This window comes from Pinus tabuliformis, chromosome 1_1 (assembly GCF_031772625.1).
Source record: "Pinus tabuliformis cultivar Carrire ecotype Pingquan chromosome 1_1, CPIR1, whole genome shotgun sequence".
In the NCBI taxonomy this organism is placed as follows: Eukaryota; Viridiplantae; Streptophyta; class Pinopsida; order Pinales; family Pinaceae; genus Pinus; species Pinus tabuliformis.
Window position 1 is genome coordinate 963074649 of NC_142297.1, and position 22963 is coordinate 963097611.

General features: G+C 35.3%; 1 protein-coding gene across 3 annotated transcripts in view; it reads left to right on the top strand.

Annotated features, from left to right (window-relative positions):
* Positions 1-12719: 12719 nt before the first annotated feature.
* LOC149217698 (protein NUCLEAR FUSION DEFECTIVE 4-like) overlaps positions 12720-22963 on the top strand; it is a 238943-nt gene continuing 228699 nt past the window's right edge. Inside the window, exons 1-2 of one of the 3 annotated variants that reach the window (XM_089393047.1) lie at positions 12720-13027; positions 14679-14876. In XM_089393047.1, coding sequence (XP_089249173.1) covers positions 14760-14876 — 117 coding nt within the window. In that variant the 5' untranslated portion in view covers positions 12720-13027; positions 14679-14759. The remainder of the gene's footprint in view (positions 13028-14678; positions 14877-22963) is intronic. The other 2 variants (XM_089393045.1, XM_089393046.1) reach the window with 2 other exon arrangements.

Below are 22963 nucleotides of genomic sequence, written 5' to 3' on the forward strand. Positions count from 1 at the left end.
GAACCCTTGCAGCAGCAACATCAACATCCTCATTTTCTTCTAGAGCCCTCGTAGCAACCTCCTCGACATTATCAACATTGATGGCCAATGAATTTCCTCCTCGACATCCATGCGGAGGCATTCAATGGTATTTTGTATTAGTTCCCGGTCTTTACCCAACCCAAATAATTGGACATAAATGACCGCCATGTTTTGTTCAATTCCTTGACACTTTCCTTAACCACTTGCTTGCAATAGGCCTTCACCAGGCTCTCAACTCTTACATTCCTAGCACCATAGCTAGATCTCCAGCTTCCAGGACCAGATCCTCCCCCACTGTCATTTCTCACATATGACATTTTTGTAGCAAGATGCTTCTGCATGATGAAGATCTCGTGGTTAACTAACCGGAGCCAGCTGAGGTATATAACGACCTGATCCATCTCGACATTCCTCCCGAGCCTGTCTTTCATAAATGCGAAATAGTGCAGAGTCTTGTCAATTCCTATTCCTTCCATGTTTTCCATCGTCCGAAACCAGAATCAAGCAACGATGGTTCCTTCATCCCCAAGGGAATCAATTATATTGCAAATTCCGATGAGAAAATGATGCCTCATCACCCACCTGTCCACATACATGAATTGTCGTTCAATGGCGCCACAACTGTGAATTAACTCACCATCTACTGGCCCTATATCTAAGATACAACGAAGGTACCTCAGGGGACTATCCTTCTTAACTACCATCACACTGAGACGCCTTGGAGATATCACCTCCTTAACTGCTTCCTTAATGCTTTGACAACCCGTACCCCCAGTATACAGTGTCGTCTAAAAGCCTTCGATCAGGGGATGGGACATGATGTAATATGATGGTTTATGCAAATTCGATTGATTCCTAATATAACTCCCGCGTTAACCCGGATGTCCGCCAGATGGTTGTTGGCACACAACACGTGGAACAAGTGAACTTTCTCAATTTTTGTTTAACATGTATGTGATCTTTACCATGATTGAGTTAGTTTCTTCTTCTAGGTGAGTGGCATTTTCGAGAAGCTTAGTACATTTTTGGATGATTCGCTTGGAATCACCCTCTATATTCAAAGTTTTGAAACCTTTATCCAAGCATATTTTCACTCCTTGCCAAAGTGCAAGAGCCTGGACCTGATTGTTGGTTGTAACACCAAGTCCCCATGCATATTTTACTTTTGTGTTTTCTTCGAGGTTGATTACACCCGTCTCGCTCTAGCCTCCCCGTATATTATTATTATTATTTTTAACAAAAACAAATATTTTAGTTTATATTAAAAGAACTAGGATCTCACTCAAAACTATTAAATTCTTCTAAAAAAGAGTTGTCAAAATTCCTTGAGGATTTGGGATTTAACATATAGGTTCAATTGAAATCCTTAATCGAGAACTCCATAATACAAAAAAATTGTTCCCATTCTAGCTACATATTTTCCAAAATACCCTTAAGGTCCAAATACATTTGCATCTCGTTCTTAAGTATTTGCCACTTTAACTTTGATTGGTTTCTCATTTTCCTTGGTAAGGTATTTTTTTGTCTTTTTTCCAACTTTGGTCCATCCCATGTTATTTGATGAATTTGGCAGGTCACATATCTGGTGATGATCTCTACTAGCAATTTCAACATTTTGGCTCCTTAATGGCTCTTCTTCGTTTTCCTGGTCAACCCAAGAAGTTACTTGTTTGGTTTTATTTTATAAAGAAACACGAGAAAATGCATTGTTCTTAGGGATCTGTTGAGTAGGTTCCTCTTCTGAAGTTGGGTTTGGTGGAGTTTTTATGACTTTCACGTCTTCTTTCCCGTCTTTTGCCTTTTGTGTATCCTCTGCCTTATCCTGGGGTTCTTCTTCCTTATAAATTGTATAGTGCTCTCTTTGAGCACCCACCCACCATTTAGGCCTTCATTTGATTTTTCGAGTTGTTTGCGTATTGCCAGTTTTCATGGCTTTAGGGCAATTTTTAATTGTATCCCCTGTCTCATAACATGCTCAACATCGAAAGGAGATATTCTTGTAGTTGAGCTTTTGAACCCACAAGTAACCTATGTTGGTCAAATTTAGTTATGTTAGAAAACCCTTGTTAAAATCCATCTCCACACTGATTCGAGCATATGTGGGGTTGAGAAAATATTTTGTTTATGGGCTTCGATAATGGAAGACTCCAATCACATCCCCAATTGCCTTAAGAGAATATAGATTCCATAAATGTAGGGGTATATTTGGGAGTTTGAATCAGAGTGGAGAAAAATATATTGTGGTTGTAAGAGGATCGAAGGAGGGGGGCCATAATTGCATGGAAATCCCCACGCTTCCCCAAACTAGGGACCATTATTAAAAATAATGTTTTTGTCTTCTAACTCTTTAAAAATCACCACAAAAAAACCATGATCCAAAGGATAAATATTTAGATCATCAGAAAGAATGGATTTCCAATTCTTTGAGATCCATTGATGAAGATCAAGCAAACAAGGTGAGAGGCCATTGAATCTGCAAACTAAACCTCTTTTCAAAAATCACATCGCTTCATTGATGTCTCCAGTCCTAATGGAACTGTGATCGTAGAGGCTTTATGTTCTACCTGAACTGGAGGAAGAGAACACGATCTAGAGTTAACCACATCTTTAAAATAGAGAATACTTTTATCCACTCAATAGGACACTTTCAAATTTCTTGTTCCCATGGGAGCCATCAAAGATCCAAACTCGAAATCATAAATAACTGGAAGATCCAACCTTGTAGAAGGAGGGGATGCCGCCATCGATGGAGGATGTCGACTTGAGAGGATGAAAGAACAAAAGCATAGACACCACAAAGCTCTATCCATTTGCCCTAATGGTAGCTTTTCATGTAATCCACTGTTAAGAAAATAATATTATTAATTATTACTATTCAATTTATCATTTTTTTGTAAGTCAAAAGATTTCATTTATGCAAAAATATTACACAGTTGAGTACATCTTTGCAAAATCCTACTGACTTTATTCTTACTATATTTATTAGCCAGTAGGTAATTGCCAGAACATATAACAAACTGCTAAAAAAACTTAGTTATCGAGAGCATGACCAATAGGTAATTGTTGGAACAAATAACGAATTGTCAAAAAAGCTTATTTACCTAGAGCAGGAAAGACACATAACACCAGAAAACCTTCAATGTCATGAAACAACCAATAACCATTAGGGATTGGAAGAGCTAACTATAACATGATGCTTTGGTCCAGAGCCTAGAGATGGTGGTGGCCTGAAGTCACAATGTACATGCATCTCCATGTGAGTGAGACCCACATCCCATCGATCAACCACTCCCATCGAGGGGTTAATTTATTTTATTATTAATGATTATATTTCTTTGAATAAAAACCTACCATGACATCAATATTCATATATTTAATTACAACTAATAATAATATTATTATTCTAACAATATTTTAGATATTTGAATATCATTATGGTTAATAATTCTTCTTATTATTATTATTATAATTTTTATTTATTTATATTATTATAAGAATAGTATTTTATGTATTCAAGCTTCTGTGATCCATAATGAATTAAACAAAGTCTTTCAATAGAAATCACATGAGAAAATTTTTTGACCGATGCGTTTCAAACCAACAAGTGTGGTTCATTAATAAATGTATTTGACTCTCAACAACATTTTAATAATTATTTTTTTAATAAGTAATATTATTTTTTATTATTAATAAAACATTATCCGTATTTATTAACTTTCTTTTCTCCTAATGTTTCTTTCCTAATGTGTCTCTCTAAGCACTACTATTATATAAAGATTTGGTCTCTTCCTCTTTACTTATGTTTTGTTTTTTGTTTTACTTCTTTCCTAATGTGTCTCTCCAAGCACTACTATTATATAAATGTTTGGTCTCTTTCTCTTTACTTATATTTTTTTTTGTTTTGCTTCTTGTCCTTAATGATGAGTGGAGTGTTTACCCCAAACATTTCAACTCTTTTTAACATAATTTCTCCGGAAATTATATATTAATTAATTATTTTATTATTAATTAATTGTTTAGTTATTAATTAATTGTTTAGTTATTAATTAATAATAAATTATAAAAATTATAATTTCAAATTGTTTGATTTATAAAATTTAATGCTAGTTTTCTAGAATGTATAAACTATTTCTACATTTTAAATAATAAAAAATCATAATTTCATTCATAATTGTATTGCCATTTTTAAAAAATAAATAAATTATTTTTATAATTAAACTATACCTAAATGATTTATATTATGTCTTCTCCATTACCACTTATTACATATTATATTCTTATTACAGTCATGGTTGATAAACAGGTGGTTGGAATGAAATGAAATTACATGATAACTAAGTTGCTAGAATTAAATAAATTTACATAATAAGGAATATCATGAATATACTGTGAAACATGAGTACCCCACATGGTTTACTTTCATGTATTATGAGATGAATGGTTCATATTAATGTCCCTCCTAAATCATTTGACAAAGTGCATATAATAGAATCTTACCATAAAGATAAATGACAGAATATAGTAAATGGAACGAGGGACAATGATTGAAAATAAAGACATTGACCTTAAAAGGTACCATATCTTTTAGTCCTTATAGCACGGATAAACATTAAATATAGCACATCTCTCTTTGACACTTCAAGTGCCTTTTGCAGTTGCATGACTTCCTTGGTAGGTTTTTTCACCTTGACGAGATTGCACGTCTTTATCAATTTAAACGTTTTTTTTTTTTTTTTTTTTTTAATAATAATAATATAGGATTGATCTTATATATTAAATTTGGTAATTTATATTAAATTTGGTAATTTATGATTGAACATTGGGAATGTAATTTATTACTAGAAATTAATTTAAAAAGATTTGAAATATTTATTGATATAAAATTAGTTATATAATTTCTTTTAAAGGAATGGCAGAAGAGTTTTATTGGAAAAGAAAATTTGGATCTTGCTAGGAATTTTTACAATTTTTTAAAATTATCAATATTTCTGGTTAGATTGAGATTAAGCAGGAAGGTTTAATCAAATATTTCAAGTAATTATTTCATGATATAGAAATTTCAGTTTTGTTCTAAGTAAATGTTTTAAAGAATATTCTTAGGATCCATATACATTTACATTCTATTTTAACTAATTTCTTATTTAGTTACTAGAGGGGTTTAGAGTGTAATAATTGGAAGACTGACTTCCAAGTTTTTTGTTTAATTCTGCTTCTGCCTCTTTGGCTTCCTTCTTAGAGTACCTCCCTTGTCCTCTTATGGAACTTCATGTTTCTTGGTTGCCTTTTTCATCTCCCCAATTCATTTTTTTTCTTGCCTATCGAGTCATTACTTTCCTGATGCTTACATCTGATTCCTTTGGAATTTTAGGTGTACTTCCCATTTCATGCCCCTTATTCCCTAAGGAGTTGTCAACTTGTTTTAAAACCAGAGGGTTAGATGCCGCATATTGGACCTCTTTTTGTATTAGATTTGGAATTTGGATGTTCCCTTCTTGTCCTACTTCTACTTCACTCTCTAGTTTTTTAATTTCCCCTTCTTCTATATCACGGTTCGTGACTTCTTCTTCTGGAGCACCTTTCCTTTTGTTTAAATTGCTTTCCTCCTTGCCATTTTCTTCTTCAGTTTGTAAGACCTCAAAAGTGTTTTTCGAAGTCGAGGCCATGTTTCTACCATGTGTGGACTAAGTTTGGTTGTTGTCAATTTTCCTTTATTCTTGCCCTTTTTTGTGTTTGTCATTGTTCTTCTTGTCCTGTTATCGAATCCACCCCTTTTCCTTCATGTGAATTCTTACAATCTCTAGCAAAATGGCCACATTCATGGCAATATTTGCATTTGAAGGGTAGTTGTGCATATTCAAGAGTTTGACCATGAGTCCATTATCTCTATGTGAGATTTATTTCAGAGGGAAAACCTTTCTCTAGATCTACTTCAACACATTTTTTTGCACATCCAAACTAAAATCCTTCAGGTTTAGTGTTGTCCAAGTATTTCCCCAACCCATTTTTGATTGTTCAGATACACACCTCTAGCCCCAAAAACATATGATCCATTTTGAAAAATTACATCTTTACCGCCCTTAAATTCAAACAGGAAGGCAAAAAACCTATTCCCACATGCATACATTTCAATATTAGCTTTTATCAATAGCTTCCAAGTTTTCTCTAGCCATAACTCCATGGATATTGGGGAGAACCATATTCCTGTGAATTTCCCCACTAAAGCCCACTTTGAATATGCCAAGATAGTTCTTCGAAACTCCGTTAGAAGGGTCATTGAAGGGATAGCCTCCGCCTTCTTCACAATTTTGCTTATGCTTCCTTAGATCTAGTTTTTTTTGGAGAGTTAAGCTACAAGGGCGTGGAAGGCCACAACTTCAATTGACAAAGGGAAAACAACCCCCTTTGGAGTAGCCATCTTCAGTTTGAATCTAGGGTTTCAGCGCCTCAGCGACAACAACCTTATTCCCAAATTTCCCTGAACCCAAATGGACCATAAGCATGTCGACAATCCGCAAACAGAGAGAAGAGAGATTCAATTTCAACCAAGCAAAAACAACTTCCACAGATGTAGACATCAATCCTTGGTGACTATTGCAAATGATGACCTTAGTGATGACTCTTGCAACGAAAGATTCCACAACAACTAAGCAAACCCTACCCGTCGGGAGCTGGACACAACAAAGCAATTCATAGGATATCCATAAATTAGTTAAATAATTAATAACAATTAATTGAATTAATTCTTTAAATTGTATTTTTTTATATCATAAAAGCTATAAATTTCAGTTTTTTAATATTTCATATAGGGAAAAACAATAAATATAATTAAAATAAGAATAAATTATCTTTATATAAGATATTTTAAACAAATTAACACCAAGAGATAAAATAATTTGTATCTTTACAACATTAAAAAGTTGGAAAATAAAAAACACTTTCTTTTAAATATCTTATATATATATATATATATATATATATATATATTAAATTTCAATTTCAAAATATTTATCACTATATCGATATTTTTTTTTATTTTTTTATTTTTTATTTTTTTTTCAGAAGAAAAAGCAAAATAGATTATATTAAGACAATATAAGAAGCCTGATAAGGAACATAAGGTACAAAAAGAAGCAGTCTGTGAGACCTCATTTTTTTTATTTTTTATTTTTTTTTTCAGATGAAAAAGCAAAATAGATTATATTAAGACAATATAAGAAGCCTGATAAGGAACATAAGGTACAAAAAGAAGCAGTCTGTGAGACCTCATAAGAATGACAAACCCATCAGGCATAAGTTTACAGATAAGCTAATTTTGAGAAATGCAAGAGAACACCGGACATATGAGACATATAACAAAATGACTGTGAAGAGACCTCATACGAATGACAAACCCATCAGGCATAAGTTTACAGATAAGCTAATTTTGAGAAATGCAAGAGAACACCGGACATATGAGACATATAACAAAATGACTGTGAAGAACCAATCACGGATTCAAGACAGAAAACACAAAATAGCAAATATTGATATAATGATATAGAGATATCACTATATCAATATTTATCATCTATTAAATTATAAAACTATTATCACTATATCAATCTTTATCATCCATTAAATTTTCAAAATTACAATCTTCCACTATTTATCAAGTATAAATTTTGATACAAATTGTGTTTTTAATAATTTTATTTATAAATACAAAATGTTAAAAAAAAATTCATGTCCTTTTTCTTATAAGTTGATAAATCAAAATTCTTATAAATTGATAAATCAAAATTATTTTTAATGAATGATAATAATTATTAGTTTAGTATTTATTTCAAAATATTTAAATTTTATTTTTGATATAAAATCATATATATATACAAGAGGCTAAATTGCAGTTGATGATAATATTTGATTTAGATTAAGGTTAAATGTTATTAAAATGCACATGATCTTATTCGTAAAAGTAACTTAATGAGAATAATAGCTTTTTTGTGGATAGTATTTGAATTGAAAATGACTTTTAATTTTGGAATGACACCTCAAACTATTTTTAATTGGTTAAGAGCTCATCTTACTTATATGTAAAGAAATAGGTTAATGGCCCAGGTCCAAAGACATCGGGTAAAAATATGTCTCCTTATAAATCACTAATGAATCATTTTAGACTACACTCGTGTCTCCTTATAAATCACTAATGAATCATTTTAGACTACACTCATGGTTGTGACTACATTCATGATGAATATAGGTAAAATATAATTTAATGGTTGAAAGCATGTGTTTCCTCCTAAGAGGTCACAGGTTCAAAACCATAAGGGGGTAAAGTATGTATGCCTTTTTAGACTTAGCAGTCAAGTCGCTGCGCGGAGGTGAGTCCCTTGTCCCACAAACAAGGGGGTCTCATACACAAAGTATCTGGCTTGGCTGTGACCTTAAAAATAGATAATAATAATAAGAGGTGACTTCCAAAGAATGAATTTTAGTTTCTTTATTAATTTTATAGTTCTCAGTTAATAATTGCTTTAGCAGACCATAAACCTTGGGTCTTTTGCTCTATAATTTTGAATTTCAAAGACATTAATATTTTTTTAGATAATCAAAAAAATTTGGTTTTATCATTGGTTTGGTTTTCTTAATGACAAACATATATATGTATATATGTATTTTTGTGAAGATTTAAAAATTGAAACTATTTTTGCTTAAAAAAAATAAAAGTTAAAATTAGTTTATTTTTTAAAATCTCCCCAAAAATATATATTGATTTGCCATTTAAAAAACCAAATCAATAATAAAACCATAATTTCTTGAACATCTAAAAATTGGATTTCAGAGATCTGTGGCTTGAATCTTTTGAATCATTGACCGGAGAATCCACAGTTTTATCATTTTTGAACCAACGTTTCAAATCCCAAGTGGGATCCATCATCAGGATGAGAGAATGATGATGACAGAAGAGCAGCGGAGAAGTAATAAATAGTGATGAGGATAAAACATTTAGGAATAACAAACATGTCGGCTGAATTAATAATTTTTATTTATTTTAATTAATTTTATTTTATTTAATTTTTTTTTTGATAATTAATATTAATTCTAATAAGAAATTAATTTCTAAATAATTTAATTAAATTATTAATAATATTAATAATACTAATTAATTATATTATTAATATATTATTAATATTAATTAAATTGATTATATTAATATTAATATTATTATATTAATTAATAATAATTATATTAATAATATTAATTATATTAATTATTATTATTAATTAATTATATTAATTATTTTATTGTTATTGATTATATTATTAATCCTAAATATATTAATTAAATTATTATTAATATATTATTAATACTAATTATTAATTATATATTATTATTATTAATATATTAATTAACTAATATTAATTATATTAATCATATTATTATTAATTATAATACTATTCATACTACTTAAATTATTAATATTAAATATATTATTAATTTGTTTAAGTATATAATATTAATTTTAATATGAAATTAATTTAATTTTATACCCAGGGAAGAATTAATTCTAATAAGAAATTGATATAAACCTAGGGAATATTAATAATATTATTAATATTAATATATTATTATTATTAATGTTAATTATCTTAATTATATAATATATTATTATTATTAATATTAATTATATTATTATTAATATATTAATTAATATTATTAATAATATTAATTATATTGATTATATTAATTATTATTATTAATTAATTATTTAATTATATTAATTATATTATTATTTATAATTATAAAATAATTCCTCAATATATTAATTAAATTATTATTAATATATTATTAATTATATTATGATTATTAATATATCAATTAATATTAATTAATTATTTATTTATATTAATTATATTATTATTAATTATAATATTATTAATATTAATTCTTATTAATAATATTATTATTAATATTAATTTGTTTTAATATATAATATTAATTCTAAATTGAGATTAATATTATACCTAGGGAGAAATGAATTCTAATAAGAAATAGATTTTAACCTAGGGAATATTAATACCAAAAGGAAAATAATTAATATCTAGGGTTAGTATATTCTAGAATTTTACCAAAATTCTATACCTAGATCTAAATGAAAACAAAGACTAAAGACACAAGAAAGGAGAGGGATAACTTACCTGCTGAGGCCTTTACCTATTACCATGGGAAGCGCTTGCGCTTTTTATTTCCTTGATCAAGGGAAGCCAGCTCCCGCTAATCTCCACGCCATTATCTCTGTTCAGATTATGAGGATGTTTGATGATTTCAAGCGCTTCTCTCATCTTTCGTCTCTGATGTTGCTCTTCCCTAGCAATAATTGATGCGCTTTCCAGACAGATATGGTGTTTAGTCTTTAAGGAGTGCTCTGCCAGGGCTGAAGTACGAGATCTTTCGTTCTTAATATCCGCGCCATGTTCCTTGAGTCTTGTCTGGAGGGAGCGACCTGTTTCACCAATGTAGCATTTTCCACAGGAACACTCTATTTTATAAACTCCTTTAAGCTGCTGCTTGTCGATATCATCTTTAACGGACCTCAAACTTTGTCTGATAGTACCTGGGGCAGAGAAATGAGTGATAATGTTTTTCTTTTTTAGGATTTTGGCGATTTTGTCCGTAACCCCATGGATATACGGAAGAAAAACAATACCACAGTTAGGCTGGTCTTGAGCCTTAGGCTCATGGGACAACAACTTCCTTTCAGCTTTCTCTATGGCCTTTTTAATTTCCTGCTCCTTGTAGCCTATACTTTTAAAAGTTAGGATTAGATGCTTCTTCTCTTCCTCCAGGTGCTCTGAGTCGGAAATTCGAAGGGCTCTGATGGCCAGCGTGTTTAGAACACCAATCTTCTGCGCAGGGTGATGGTGGGAATCGGCATGGAGGTAACTCTCTGTGTGGGTTGATTTCCTGAAAACCTTATGGCCCAAAGAGCCATCTTCTTTTCTGATGATTAGGACGTCTAAAAACGGAATGCTCTTGTTTTCTTCAAGTTCCATTGTAAACTTTATATCTGGAGAGATCGAATTTAAGTGAGTGAAAAACTTTTCGAGTTCTGCTATACCATGAGTCCATTTTATATTGGTGTCATCAACAAATCGCTTCCACTAGGCTGGTTTCAAAGGATATGAATTCAGGGCCTTCTTTTCAAAGTATTCCATGTAAAGGTTGGCCACTATTGGTGAAAGGGGGGACCCCATTGCCACACCGGATGTCTGTTCATAAAATACTCCTTGGAAGGTGAACACAGTCGACCTTAGGCATATCTCAGCCAGCTTTACAGTACCTGGATCAGCAATGATAAAAACGTTGGTTCAAAAATGATAAAACTGTGGATTCTCCGGTCAATGATTCAAAACATCTAAAAATTATTAATCTCTTTAAAATTCAAAATTATAATGTCTTTGAAATTCAAAATTATAGAACAAATGTTGTGAGGCCCTAGCTCGCTGAAACCATTATGAATTAATTGAAAGCTATAAAACTAATAATAAGAAAACCATTATTCAATTTTGAGACCATTATGAATTAATTGAAAACTATAAAACTAATAATAAGAAAACCATTATTCAATTTTGAGAAGTTAATAGTTAAATTAATATTAATGTAATTCTTTAACTTAGAACTACAAAACTAATAAGAAAACCAACATTCCGTTCCTAGGAGTCACTAGTTAAATTATATTAATGTAATCTTTTATGATTTAATGTAATCTTTTATGATTTAGTAATCTATAGGAAGAAGTGCATAATAATGATTCAATGTTCGATATACCTTGTGCTTTATTTTAAATTTTTTTAAGATTATGATTAATTATAAATAGTATAAAATTAAAATAGTTAATCACATATAAAATAAAGTGTCTATGAAAATAATATTTTTTTTGTTGGTGGGAAAATTTATCATTAGTGATAATATTCATCTCTGGTTACTATTTTCGAATGCACGTTGACTCATCTAACTTCTTGGTGGGTCCGTAATGAGGCACACTTTTAGTCACTAGTTAAATTAATATTTATGTAATCTTTTATGATTTAGTAATCGATAGGAAGAAGTGCATCATAATGATTTGGTGTTCAATATACCTTGTGCTTTTTTATTTTTTTTAAGATTATAATTAATTATAAATAGTATAAAATTAAAATAATTAATCACATATAAAGTAAAGTGTATGTGGAAATAATATTTTTTTTTATTGGTGGGAAAATTTATTATAATTTAGTTGTTAAATTAAATTAACAGTGATAATATTCATCTTTGGTTACTATCCTCGAATGCAGGTTGACTCATGTAACTCATTGGTGGATCTGTAATAGAGCACACTTTCACTCATGCCTGCTTTTGGGTCTTGGGTCGTTAACCTGTTTCCTTTTGTCCTAAAAAACAATGTCTTAGTCAAACAGGAACAACTTTAGATACTCAGCACAAAAATCACCTATTTCATTATAAGTGAAAAAAACCAATCAAAATTCTTAATTATTTAAAAAACAATTTAAATCAGAAATGATTTTATTAAAAAGTTCTATAAAATTAAGTTTGCGAACTAATAACAAACTTATCTCCCACGAGAAAAATCAATACATGGCATTTGTATCATGTTTGTACGATATTATTCTTATTCTTTTACCTGCGTGATGAATTTCTTGCTCCCGTCTACACGTGATTTAGGGCATCAGAATACGCGAGGAAAATGGTCGGTTTTGTCCAACCGGGTGCGTCTGGAAATGGACTTCTCGACGAAGTTCAGCCTTTTAGAATGGGTCAACTTGCAACTTATCGGAAGGTCACATCGTCAAACGTGCTGCTGTCGTCCCATCGAGCAGGAGCGTAAACACATTTTATATTCACGATATTTAGTAACAAATGGATCCAGATTTGGTGGCATGGCATGGGTTCAGGGGAATTCTTCATCCAGGCTGGGATTTGAGCAAGAAAGGTATCATGCAGGCTCCCTCAAAATAGCCATCATTGGGTAATTGTTTTTCTTTTACAGACAACTTTCAATCTGATTTATATTGTTGGTATTCTCACAGAAAAGTCTTCTGCTGGATAGAGTTTAGGGTTTATCGGATGAAGTTACAGAACGTGTCATTTATAGAATATAGCCTGTGAACCAGTTTGGATTACGCATCTGTTATAACGCCATTGTTTTAGCTTGATTGATTGTGAAGATTCTTATATCTTCAGGCTATTTGCTTTTATTTCATGTCTGGGGATTGGATTCCTCTAAATATTTAAATTTGTTCTTGAAATTAGTATTGCATTTCATACTCTCTATCTCCGTTTCTTTCCTCCTCCTCGGTAACAGATACTCAAAAACTAAATGTACACCATCAGTAATTAAACTGTAACTTCACTTTAGAATACGTGTGTTATTTTGTTCCATTAATCATCATTTACATGAACCATGAATAATTTGCACGAAAGGAAACACGAAGTGGGGGGCGTTCTCCAGCCTTGGTGGTTATGGGGTGATGCATCATTGAATATGGGCACTAGTTCAACCCATCTAAACCCCAATATGATACGCACATCGAGGTTGTGAAGATCGACGATATACATTTTGAGTTCACACAAATGATGACATTTCAAATATTGGAAACTAAGAAGTTCAACCTCAAACTTCACAATTTCAACGTTCATATCGTACCCATGGGTCTGAGATAGTCTGTATATCATTTCTCGAACACTATACTGCGAAAATACATATTATTCACAATCTTGATACGGGTTAATTAAGCAATCTTTTTGTATACTTTAATTTTCACGCCATAAGGCAAATTTGGTTGTTTTGTTAATAATTCATAATTAATCTAAGCTAATTGACTCCCCACTTCTATACATGAGTTTACCTAGATTGACCATAGAAATTCTCCCTCAGGATTAGGTGACAGCGTGTGGTTGGCCTGGTAATTGAATGTAAGATGTCCTGTTGTGGTTATGACTTTTACATCCAAGCTAGAGTTTGTGCGGTAACAATACATTTGACAGTTGCACTAACATAACGGTTGAATTTTCTAATGTGAAGAAAAAAAGGATCCTGATCCCCTTGGACATTAGGAATTCCTGATTTGGCGTTCGAAGGGTTCTCTGACAATCAAAGGGCTTCTAGAACAGGATGAAGCGTGTGGATACTATAGTTGTATGTCTGAAATATGTTGCGTAGTATGTAAACCTTTTTGACACATATGGCCACTTGGTATTGTGGATGGCCTGATAAAAGCTATCTATCTGTCAATCTAATTGTCTCTTAGACATGATGATCTTTTAACAATTTCAGTGTTGTTTGGACCTTCTTGAATGTTTCCTCATTTGGATAAACTATGTTTACAAGCATATAGATGCAAAGCTATTCGTGCTAGTTGATTTTGGAAGTGACTGAGATGAAAATTTTCTTTGAATTTCACAACTACCATCAGACGAGTACACGAAACTTTACTCTCCATCTAGCTTCTTTTCCTTGCATCTTTAATAGGACATTTTGTAGTTTTGTCTATCAAGTTTCAACTTCTTTTACTCATTCTCATGTCCTCCTATTCTGAATCATGCTTCGAGTGAAAGATATCAAAGGAAACGACATGGCTCATTTTTTGTTGTTGTTTTTTGTGGCTTTTTGGATGCAGCAAGGCCGTGCCAATTACAATGCCATTTGAAGACAACACAGTTTCCAGCTTTTTTGTTCTTGTGGATCTGCTCATCTGCACATGAAAATGACGTTAACACCAAAGAAAAATGGAAATATCATGAATGGTTCAAGAAGAAAAGGGCGTTGCCTGCAGTTCGATAGATGGCTTTCTCTGTCAGCAGCAATGATCCTTATGGTAATTTATTCGGGCTTTGAACTCTGCTTAAATACTTCTCTAACTTTTGAGAATACTGTTGCTTTGAAAATGCAATGTATCTTGATAAAACTGTGCCAATAGTAAATTTGAATGCTATAATTTCATCCAAGAGCCTTCTGCACTCACTTTTCTGATAGAAGGCGCTCAGATCTGCTTGAAATCAAACTTTTAATGATGCTTTGTAGAATCGAGAGAGCAAATGTAAATAGTGAACTGAAACCAGTGTCTTTCAATATCGAAATTCTTTCTCAGAGAATAAGCTAAATCTGACTAGTAAAACAGCAAAAATATGGTCTGATGGCCACTGAATTTTGTTCAGATAGCAGCAAGAGACTGCCCCAGGCATTGTTACTGATCTATCTGCATACCTCATCTGTTACTTCACTGCTTCTTCTCTGGCATCAAGTTAGCTATCTCATCCACAACTGCACAATCATTCCATAATAGCTTGATTTCTTTTCCAAATCCATTCTCAGAGTTCACCAATCAGGAACATAATCTGCAAGGAACTTTAGAGTTCACAACAATCATGTATGGCGCCCCTAACTGTGACAGGGAATGCCTTCTCATCCTGTCTGTTCAATGTTGGCATTACATATCCTCTGATATGAGGACAACAACAGCAATGTAAAAGGAATTCACATACAAATAAAACTTAAAAGCAAGGAGCCAAGCATGCAAACATGTAATGTCCCCAGTTGATTAATTGGCCAAGGGAGGACAGAGTAGCCTATCCAACCCTGTAGGCTAAAGTCTTGATAAAAGGGGAAAACCAAATTTTCCAATGTTTGAGGCAACATTGGGTGAATTTTGGGTTGGCTGGGGCATAAAAGCCCAAATTGGGGATTGCATTGCCACCCCTCACATTTGAGAAACTCTGTGGGGAAATCTATAAATAAAGGAAAGTTGGAATCAATTGTTCATCATTGATTTGGATTGGAATATCTCTGATTTTCTTGAGCCTAAGGGGGTTTTAAGACCCCTTCCTTTTGATTAGGTTTGGTGTAGGTGATTCCACCCTATTTAATTTTTTTTTCTAGTTTCGGAGGAGGTGATACCGCCCTACCTAGACACCTATCTTTTCCTTGTTCTGGCACAACAAATCATCTTGACGAAGCTTGGTTATGTCCTGGTTAGTAAGGGAGGAGTCTCTGTGATTGTGTTGAACATGTCAACAACCTTTCTCTCAAGCTAGCGCAGATTTAATTTGAAGGAATCCTCTCAAATTGCCCTGAGCAGAAGCAGCGAAATTCAGCCTCATAAATGGCAGAAGCAGTGAAGTTCAGTAGCGAGATTTCTAGGGCCATAGCCACAGCCGCAGGTCGCAGCCACAGGGACCGACAGAAGTTTGGATCCCTTGTACAATAAAGTCGGAATATCTCTAATCCCCTGTACAGTGAAGTTGGAACTCGGTGGCTCTTTAAGCAAGTGCAAATATTCGTTCAAGGACGATCTGAAGTTGTTGTGGACAAGGAAGGTGTAGAAGTGCTGAGGTTGGTCTATGGACAGCAGAGTCACATCAAGGAGGATTGTTTTGGGCAGATTAAGGCTACAACAAAGTGAGCCAGACCTAGGGCTGATCAAGCACAGCGGATCTATAGTTGGCCCTTCTAGGGCTGTGACTAATTGATAGAAGGACAACTGAACCCTACTCAAGGACGACAGAACAGTCCAGGTTTGATTCTGGGGTAGCAACCGCACTGTCATCATTGGATACTAGTTATTTCTTGGCCCCCCACAACAGACAAGGTAATCCTGCGGCTAGCATCCTCTGTGTTGCTTACAGGAAGAGGGCTTGGCCTCTAGTACAGGGCCTCAGAAGAACAGCACAGTAGTTAATGAAACTAGAATAGTAGCTGTTGGAATCAGATTATATAAGATAGGACAGTTGGATATTGCTTACTGTGACAATTACTGGTGCTGATTTACTGGCTGGACATATTTTACCTTAATTGGGCAGTCAACCCTAATTAATTGTGATCTGACTGAAAATCATATTTTTGTGGAAGCTTTATACTTATGCATATGTAGACAGTTAACCACTGCTGAATTAATGTGCATTGCTGTTACATAGTTGTACTAATTGATTTTGAAGAAAAAAACCCTTAGTCAAAATAGAATTTCAAGGGCAAAATTACCCTAGTACATTACTGTGGTATCAGAGCTGGCTCATCTTGCTAGCCTGTGAGCAATTGGGTTGATGTCACGGACCTAGGGTCTTCAGGTAAGGTTCAATGGAGAACGAATAGTTTTGGGAAAAGTTGTGGCAGCAACAGCAGCAAGTAATGTCTCAGCTTCTTGCCCCACTTGGGATTAATGCAGGCAACAATCACTATGTTCCTGTTCTAATGCCCTCGGACAAACTATTACTGTGATCAAATTGCAAGAATCAAAGATTGCAAGGGTCAAACCTGATCAAGCGCACCTGAATTGAAGGATAAGGGCACACACCATAAAGTAGTCAATGATTTTTGTGCTAGCTGCAGGAAAGATAGATCAGGTGATATTGATGGTAAGCCCAAGACAGGAAAACAAAGTACAAGAGAAGTTGAAGCATGGAGATGTGAAAATTCCTTAAACTTGGGAATCCCTACTGCAGCAATTGATGATATTTCTCCTACTTGTTAGATTTACATGAACAAGTTATTTGCAGTTTCCTATGGCAAACATTGAAATACATACACTGCAGCCTACACCATTTAAATAATATGCCGAAACAAGAAATTGAACAATAGAGAAGGATACAACACAAATGATAGTGATTTTTGGACAAACGTCCCTGAAAAAACCCAATGCGAGAAAATCGGTGCAACAGATTTGAGGGTTTTTATTATTAAGCAGAAGTTATTTCTGAATACAATCTCTGGATGCCTTGTTGGAAATCCAGTACAAATAATATCACTCGGCATAATAAATTAGTGAGATTACCTCACTCTACATTGCAAGTCCCCGCTGATTCGACAGCTGAACCAACGAGTTACCCGCCTACTTCTGAGCTACCCATGCGTGGGCTTGTGTCAACCTCTAAGGCCTCGTGTCACCTTTGCTGGGAATCGATTTGCTTCTTAGGAGCTGATGCCAACCCTTCGGGCTCAGAACGTCAGCCTCTCAGCAAATCTCGGACTTCTGCGTGAAGGCTCTGTGCGGGCCCTTCCTGGCTTTGCGTCACCCTCTTTGGCCTCTGCGCTGCCTCCTCTGTGTGTCTCTCTGCCTCTCTGTTGAGTATTCTTGGCTCCTGAGAAGATCCTCCAGCCAAAACACTCTCTGCCCCTCTCTTCGTGATTACTACAAATCACCGTGCTACCTCTAGCTTCAGCAATTCAATCTAACTGATCAACTCTCTGTGTGTCTTCCAAATGGCCCTCAAGCCTCGTTAAATAATCTTCTCGTTGACATTCAACGGCCCAGATTAAAAGCTAATCAATGGCTAAGATCATTTTTGCTTGATCCTCGTCTTCTTCTAGAAGTTACACCCATAGTTAGATTAATACCCATTAATTATTTTAATTTCCTAAGTTTAGACTTAGGGTCCCATTAAAAATAATTAATTATTTTAATAAAACTGTCTCTGGGTGGAATTTCCCAAAACGCTTTCTGGGTTCTTTGGAATACATGTGCCCAAGCCTCCCTGCAAAATTTGAGACTTAGAGCACATCCAATGCTACCAGAAATCAACATTCCCTCTTAGCAAGGAATGTGCTCTAGCAATGCCTCCCACTGAAGCATTACCCGGACTTCATAACATCGTCCTCTACGCCACTGATGTTTGACATGCTGTCCACCAACTATTGCACTGCTGCTGCAATTGTATTGCTACTGACCTTGCCACTGTCAACATTGCATCCGTACTACAACTCCCTTTGAATTTCTGCATTCGTGCTGTTGCTGGCACTGCCACTACCAACTGCCCCTACACTGCAAACTGTTGTTGCTACTGCACCAACAACGGAAAAACATCCCAAATTACTGAATTGGTGTTCAATATGATGCATCTCGATGCTGAAGACCTGACTGCTGCTAGTCCCACGCTGTCCCTCTGAAGCCACTGCATTGCTGCTGCTATTGCACTGTGCCTACTTGCACTGCTGCAACTTTGCACTACGCTGCTTAGACTTAGCGTTCTAGCCACGACATCTATCGCTCCAACACTCCTCTGCACCATCTGACACTTAGTCCATCCGGCTACTGATCTAGTTTCCCGTAGCAAGGTATTGATCCGAGAGGTGGGCTCCTCAAGGATCTTGCCCATTTGTAGCTCTTTCGAACTACAACTCCAAATCAGCCCACCTCCCTCCTGAAGGTATCTCGGCTGTCATGGCGAACTCCTCCTCGATCTTCGCGGGTGTAGCCTTCGGATCGTGCTTCTCATCTTTGTCCTTCTTCTTGAGAGGACATTATGTTGCGTAGTGACCCATTTCACCACACCTGAAGCATTTGATTTTCGAGACCTCCTTCTGCGTCCGCTGCTCTTGTTGCCCCTTGGATGCAAGGGCTGCATTCTCTTCCTCCTCCTTGGGCTTCGACCCACTGCTGTTGCTTCTGTCAAGCTTACACTTGACTATATCTCTCTTGAGCTTCTCTTGCTTAAGAGCTGCCCACATCTTATCCCAATTTGGCAAAGTCGCCCTGCCCAGGATACTCTGGACAAAGACTTGCCAATCTTCAGAGAAAGAATTTAAGCCCAGTCTAACCAACTCAGACCCTTGAGGTGCAGACCCTATAGCTGCTAACTCATCACGGTTCTCCTAAAGCTTCGTGAGGAACGGATCTATGCGCCCCCCCTTTTGCATCTACGCAGATCTCAATTTCTGCTCTAAGTGCATCTTCCGTTGCTCGGAAGATCCTTGATATAACATTGCCTAGGCATCCCACATCTCCTTAGCAGTCCCTCTGCTAGTGATGTGACAAACCACGTGATCCTTTACTCCGTCAAGGATCATCCTCTTGGCCTTCGCCATTTCTTCTCTGTACTTCTTCAGCTTATCTGGATCTGCAGGCACAACCACCACACTGTCGACATAGGTCTTGAGAGAATGCTCATCTAGAAGGAATGACATCCTTGCCTTCTAGATGACGTAGTTGGATGCTCCATCCAACCTGTCCCGATCTCTCAACTCACTGGTTGCCATCTTTGACACAAAAATGTCAAACTGCTCCTCTTTGTCTCTTACTACTGCTGCTCAGGCAATGAGAAAACGAACTTCTTGGCGGGAAGTCTACTGAGGAAAATTCCCTCACTGTGCTTCTTCTCTCTCTTCTGACGATTTTCCACTAGCTCTTTCCTCACGCTGAGGATTGGCACTGCTCCCTTTGCCACGACAAGATTTCGATCTGGAAGCCCTTTCTCTCTGTCGACTCACTTAGACAGAGACTTTCCTTGAAATTGCAGCCTTCCTGGCTTGGACAACACAATCCCTTTGCGGATTCAAACTGCTACCTCCTACAGCTTTTCGACCTCCTTCTCTGCTCAACGCTGGGTTCTCTGGCACTGTTCTTCTTGCTTCACTTGCATTGCTCTAATACCATGTGAAAATTCCTTAAACACGGGAATCCCTACTGCAACAACTGATGATATTTCTCCTACTTGTTAGATTTACATGAACAAGTTATTTGCAGTTTCCTACGTATACAACACAAATGACATAGTTATTTTTGGACAAACATCGCCGGAAAAACCCAATGCAGGAAAACCGATGCAACAGATCTAAGGGTTTTTATTATTAAGCAGAAGATATTTCTGAATACAATCTTTGGATGCTTTGCTGGTAATCCAGTACAAAGAATATGACTCGGTAGAATAAATGAGTGAGATTACCTCACTCTACACTGCAAGTCCTGATTGATCCGAAAGCTGAACCAACGAGTTCCTCGGCTACTTCTGCACTGCCCTTGCGTGGGCCTGTGTCAGCCTCTAAGGCTCTGTGTCACCTTTGTTGGGAATCGATTTGCTTCTCAAGAGCTAATTCTTGCCCTCTCGGCTCGGAACGTCAGCCTCCCAACAAATCTTGGACTTCTACGTGAAGGCTTTGTGTGGGCCTTGCATGAGCCCTTCCTGGCTCTGCGTCACCCTCTTTGGCCTTTGCGCGTCACCCTCTCTGGCCTCTGTGCTGCCTCCTCTCTGTGTCTCTCAGCCTCTCTGCTGAGTATTCTTGGCTTCGGAGAAGATCCTCCAGCCAAACCCTCTTTGCATGATCACTACAAATCATTGCGTTGCTTTTAGCTTCAACAATTCGATCTGATTGATCAACTCCCTGTGTGTCTTCCAAATGACCCTCAAGCCTCCTTAAATAATCTTCTCATTGACATTCAACGACCCAGATTAAAAGCTAATCAATGGTTAAGATCATTTCTGCGTGATCCTTGTCTTCTTCTAGAAGTTACACCCATAGTTAGATTAATACCCATTAATTATTTTAATTTCCTAAGTTTAGACTTAGGGTCCCATTAAAAATAATTAATTATTTTAATAAAGTTGTCTCCGTGTGGAATTTCCCAAAACGCTTTCTGGGTTCTTTGAAAGACATGTGCCCAAGCCTCCCTGCAAAATTTGAGACTGAGAGCAGATCTGATGTTACCAAAAATGGCAAAGGCATGCCCAAATGGTTGGTCATGGCTATACCCTCTTAAAAAGAATAAAGGATGTCAATATTTTGAATCTGGTAGTATGGGCAAATCAGAATCTTTGCCTTACACAAGTGATGGGGCCCAAAACAAGTTTGGAAAGGGTGAGAAATCTAAACAGTGTTTGTCAAAGAAACAGTATTCAGCCTGTAATGCCGAGTCCCAACATTTGGTTGATGAGAACCATGAGTTTGAATCCCAGTGTATCTCAATGGCGATGAAGAAAGGGGCTGAAAACAATAGCCAACTTGAGAAGAGTAGAGGCAATGATTCATCTGGAAATGTAAACAATGGGGACAAGCTTACGGTAGGGAACCATCAGGTTTCTCCAAGCCAGACCACTAATGCAAATGCTTCAAAACTTGTTCTTGTTGGTAGGTTTGTTGACTGTCCAATAGAACAATGGGATTTAGATGAAAATAACAGCAAGGATGATCTTGGCTATATCAGGAAGCTTGTAGAAGATGAGGCCTGTACTTTGGTCCATGAGGCAGATCATCGCAATAATAATGTACAGAGGAAGGAAGAAGCCTAAAATACTGTTGATGAAGAAGTTAAGATTAATGGTTGGAGAGGATCTGCAAGAAAATTACAAGGTAGGAAAGGTAATCAGAATCCAACAACACAATATCCACCAGAATTTCTTAATGCGGTGCCTGATGCTGAAGAGGAATCTTATACTCAGAGGGAACAAAAATTTATTGGTAAGGGCAAGGATATTGAAAATCAAATGCAGAGACTAAAAGATTTACAAAAATTTGCCAAGGTTGCCATTGATAGAACAACCAATAATGACCAAAACAATGAAATATCTTCTGTAAATAATTTTGTGAAGAAACAAGGGAGATCGATAAGGAGCAAACATGATATTCAAAGGATAGTACCTAAGCCTGAGCCTGAGATGTTTGAAAATAGAAAGAATAATAATATTTGTACACAGGCAACAAAGGTCAAGCAGGATATTAAGAAGGAAAAAAGAGGTTTCAAATGGTCAACTTATGGTAAGGACCTTTGTCAAGATGATGGTAAAACTGTGTCTGCTTGTAGGAATATTGACAATAAGGATGTTCTGAGGACAGAAGTGCATGCAAAAGGCGGAATTTTGTTGGTCCCAAAAGATTCAATAGGAGAGACAAAGATTAAAAATATGCGTAGAATCCTGTAAGTTAGTTTCTGAAGTATCTTCAGAACCATCTAATACTTCAGAAGAGAAGGTGGTGGATGATATAGAAGCAGATATAAGGTCTGATATGCATGGGGAGCAAGGAACTCTCTGGTGTTTTTTCCATTTGACTATGCAGGATAGAAATCTGGGTGTATACAATCCTGCTGCATCTAGTACAAGCAAACACTTACCTTGCACCAACAACTTATGGGCATTACGCCATAGTTGCAAAATGAAGAAACAAGCATGTCCCTATATTGTTGAATATTTATTTGACAAC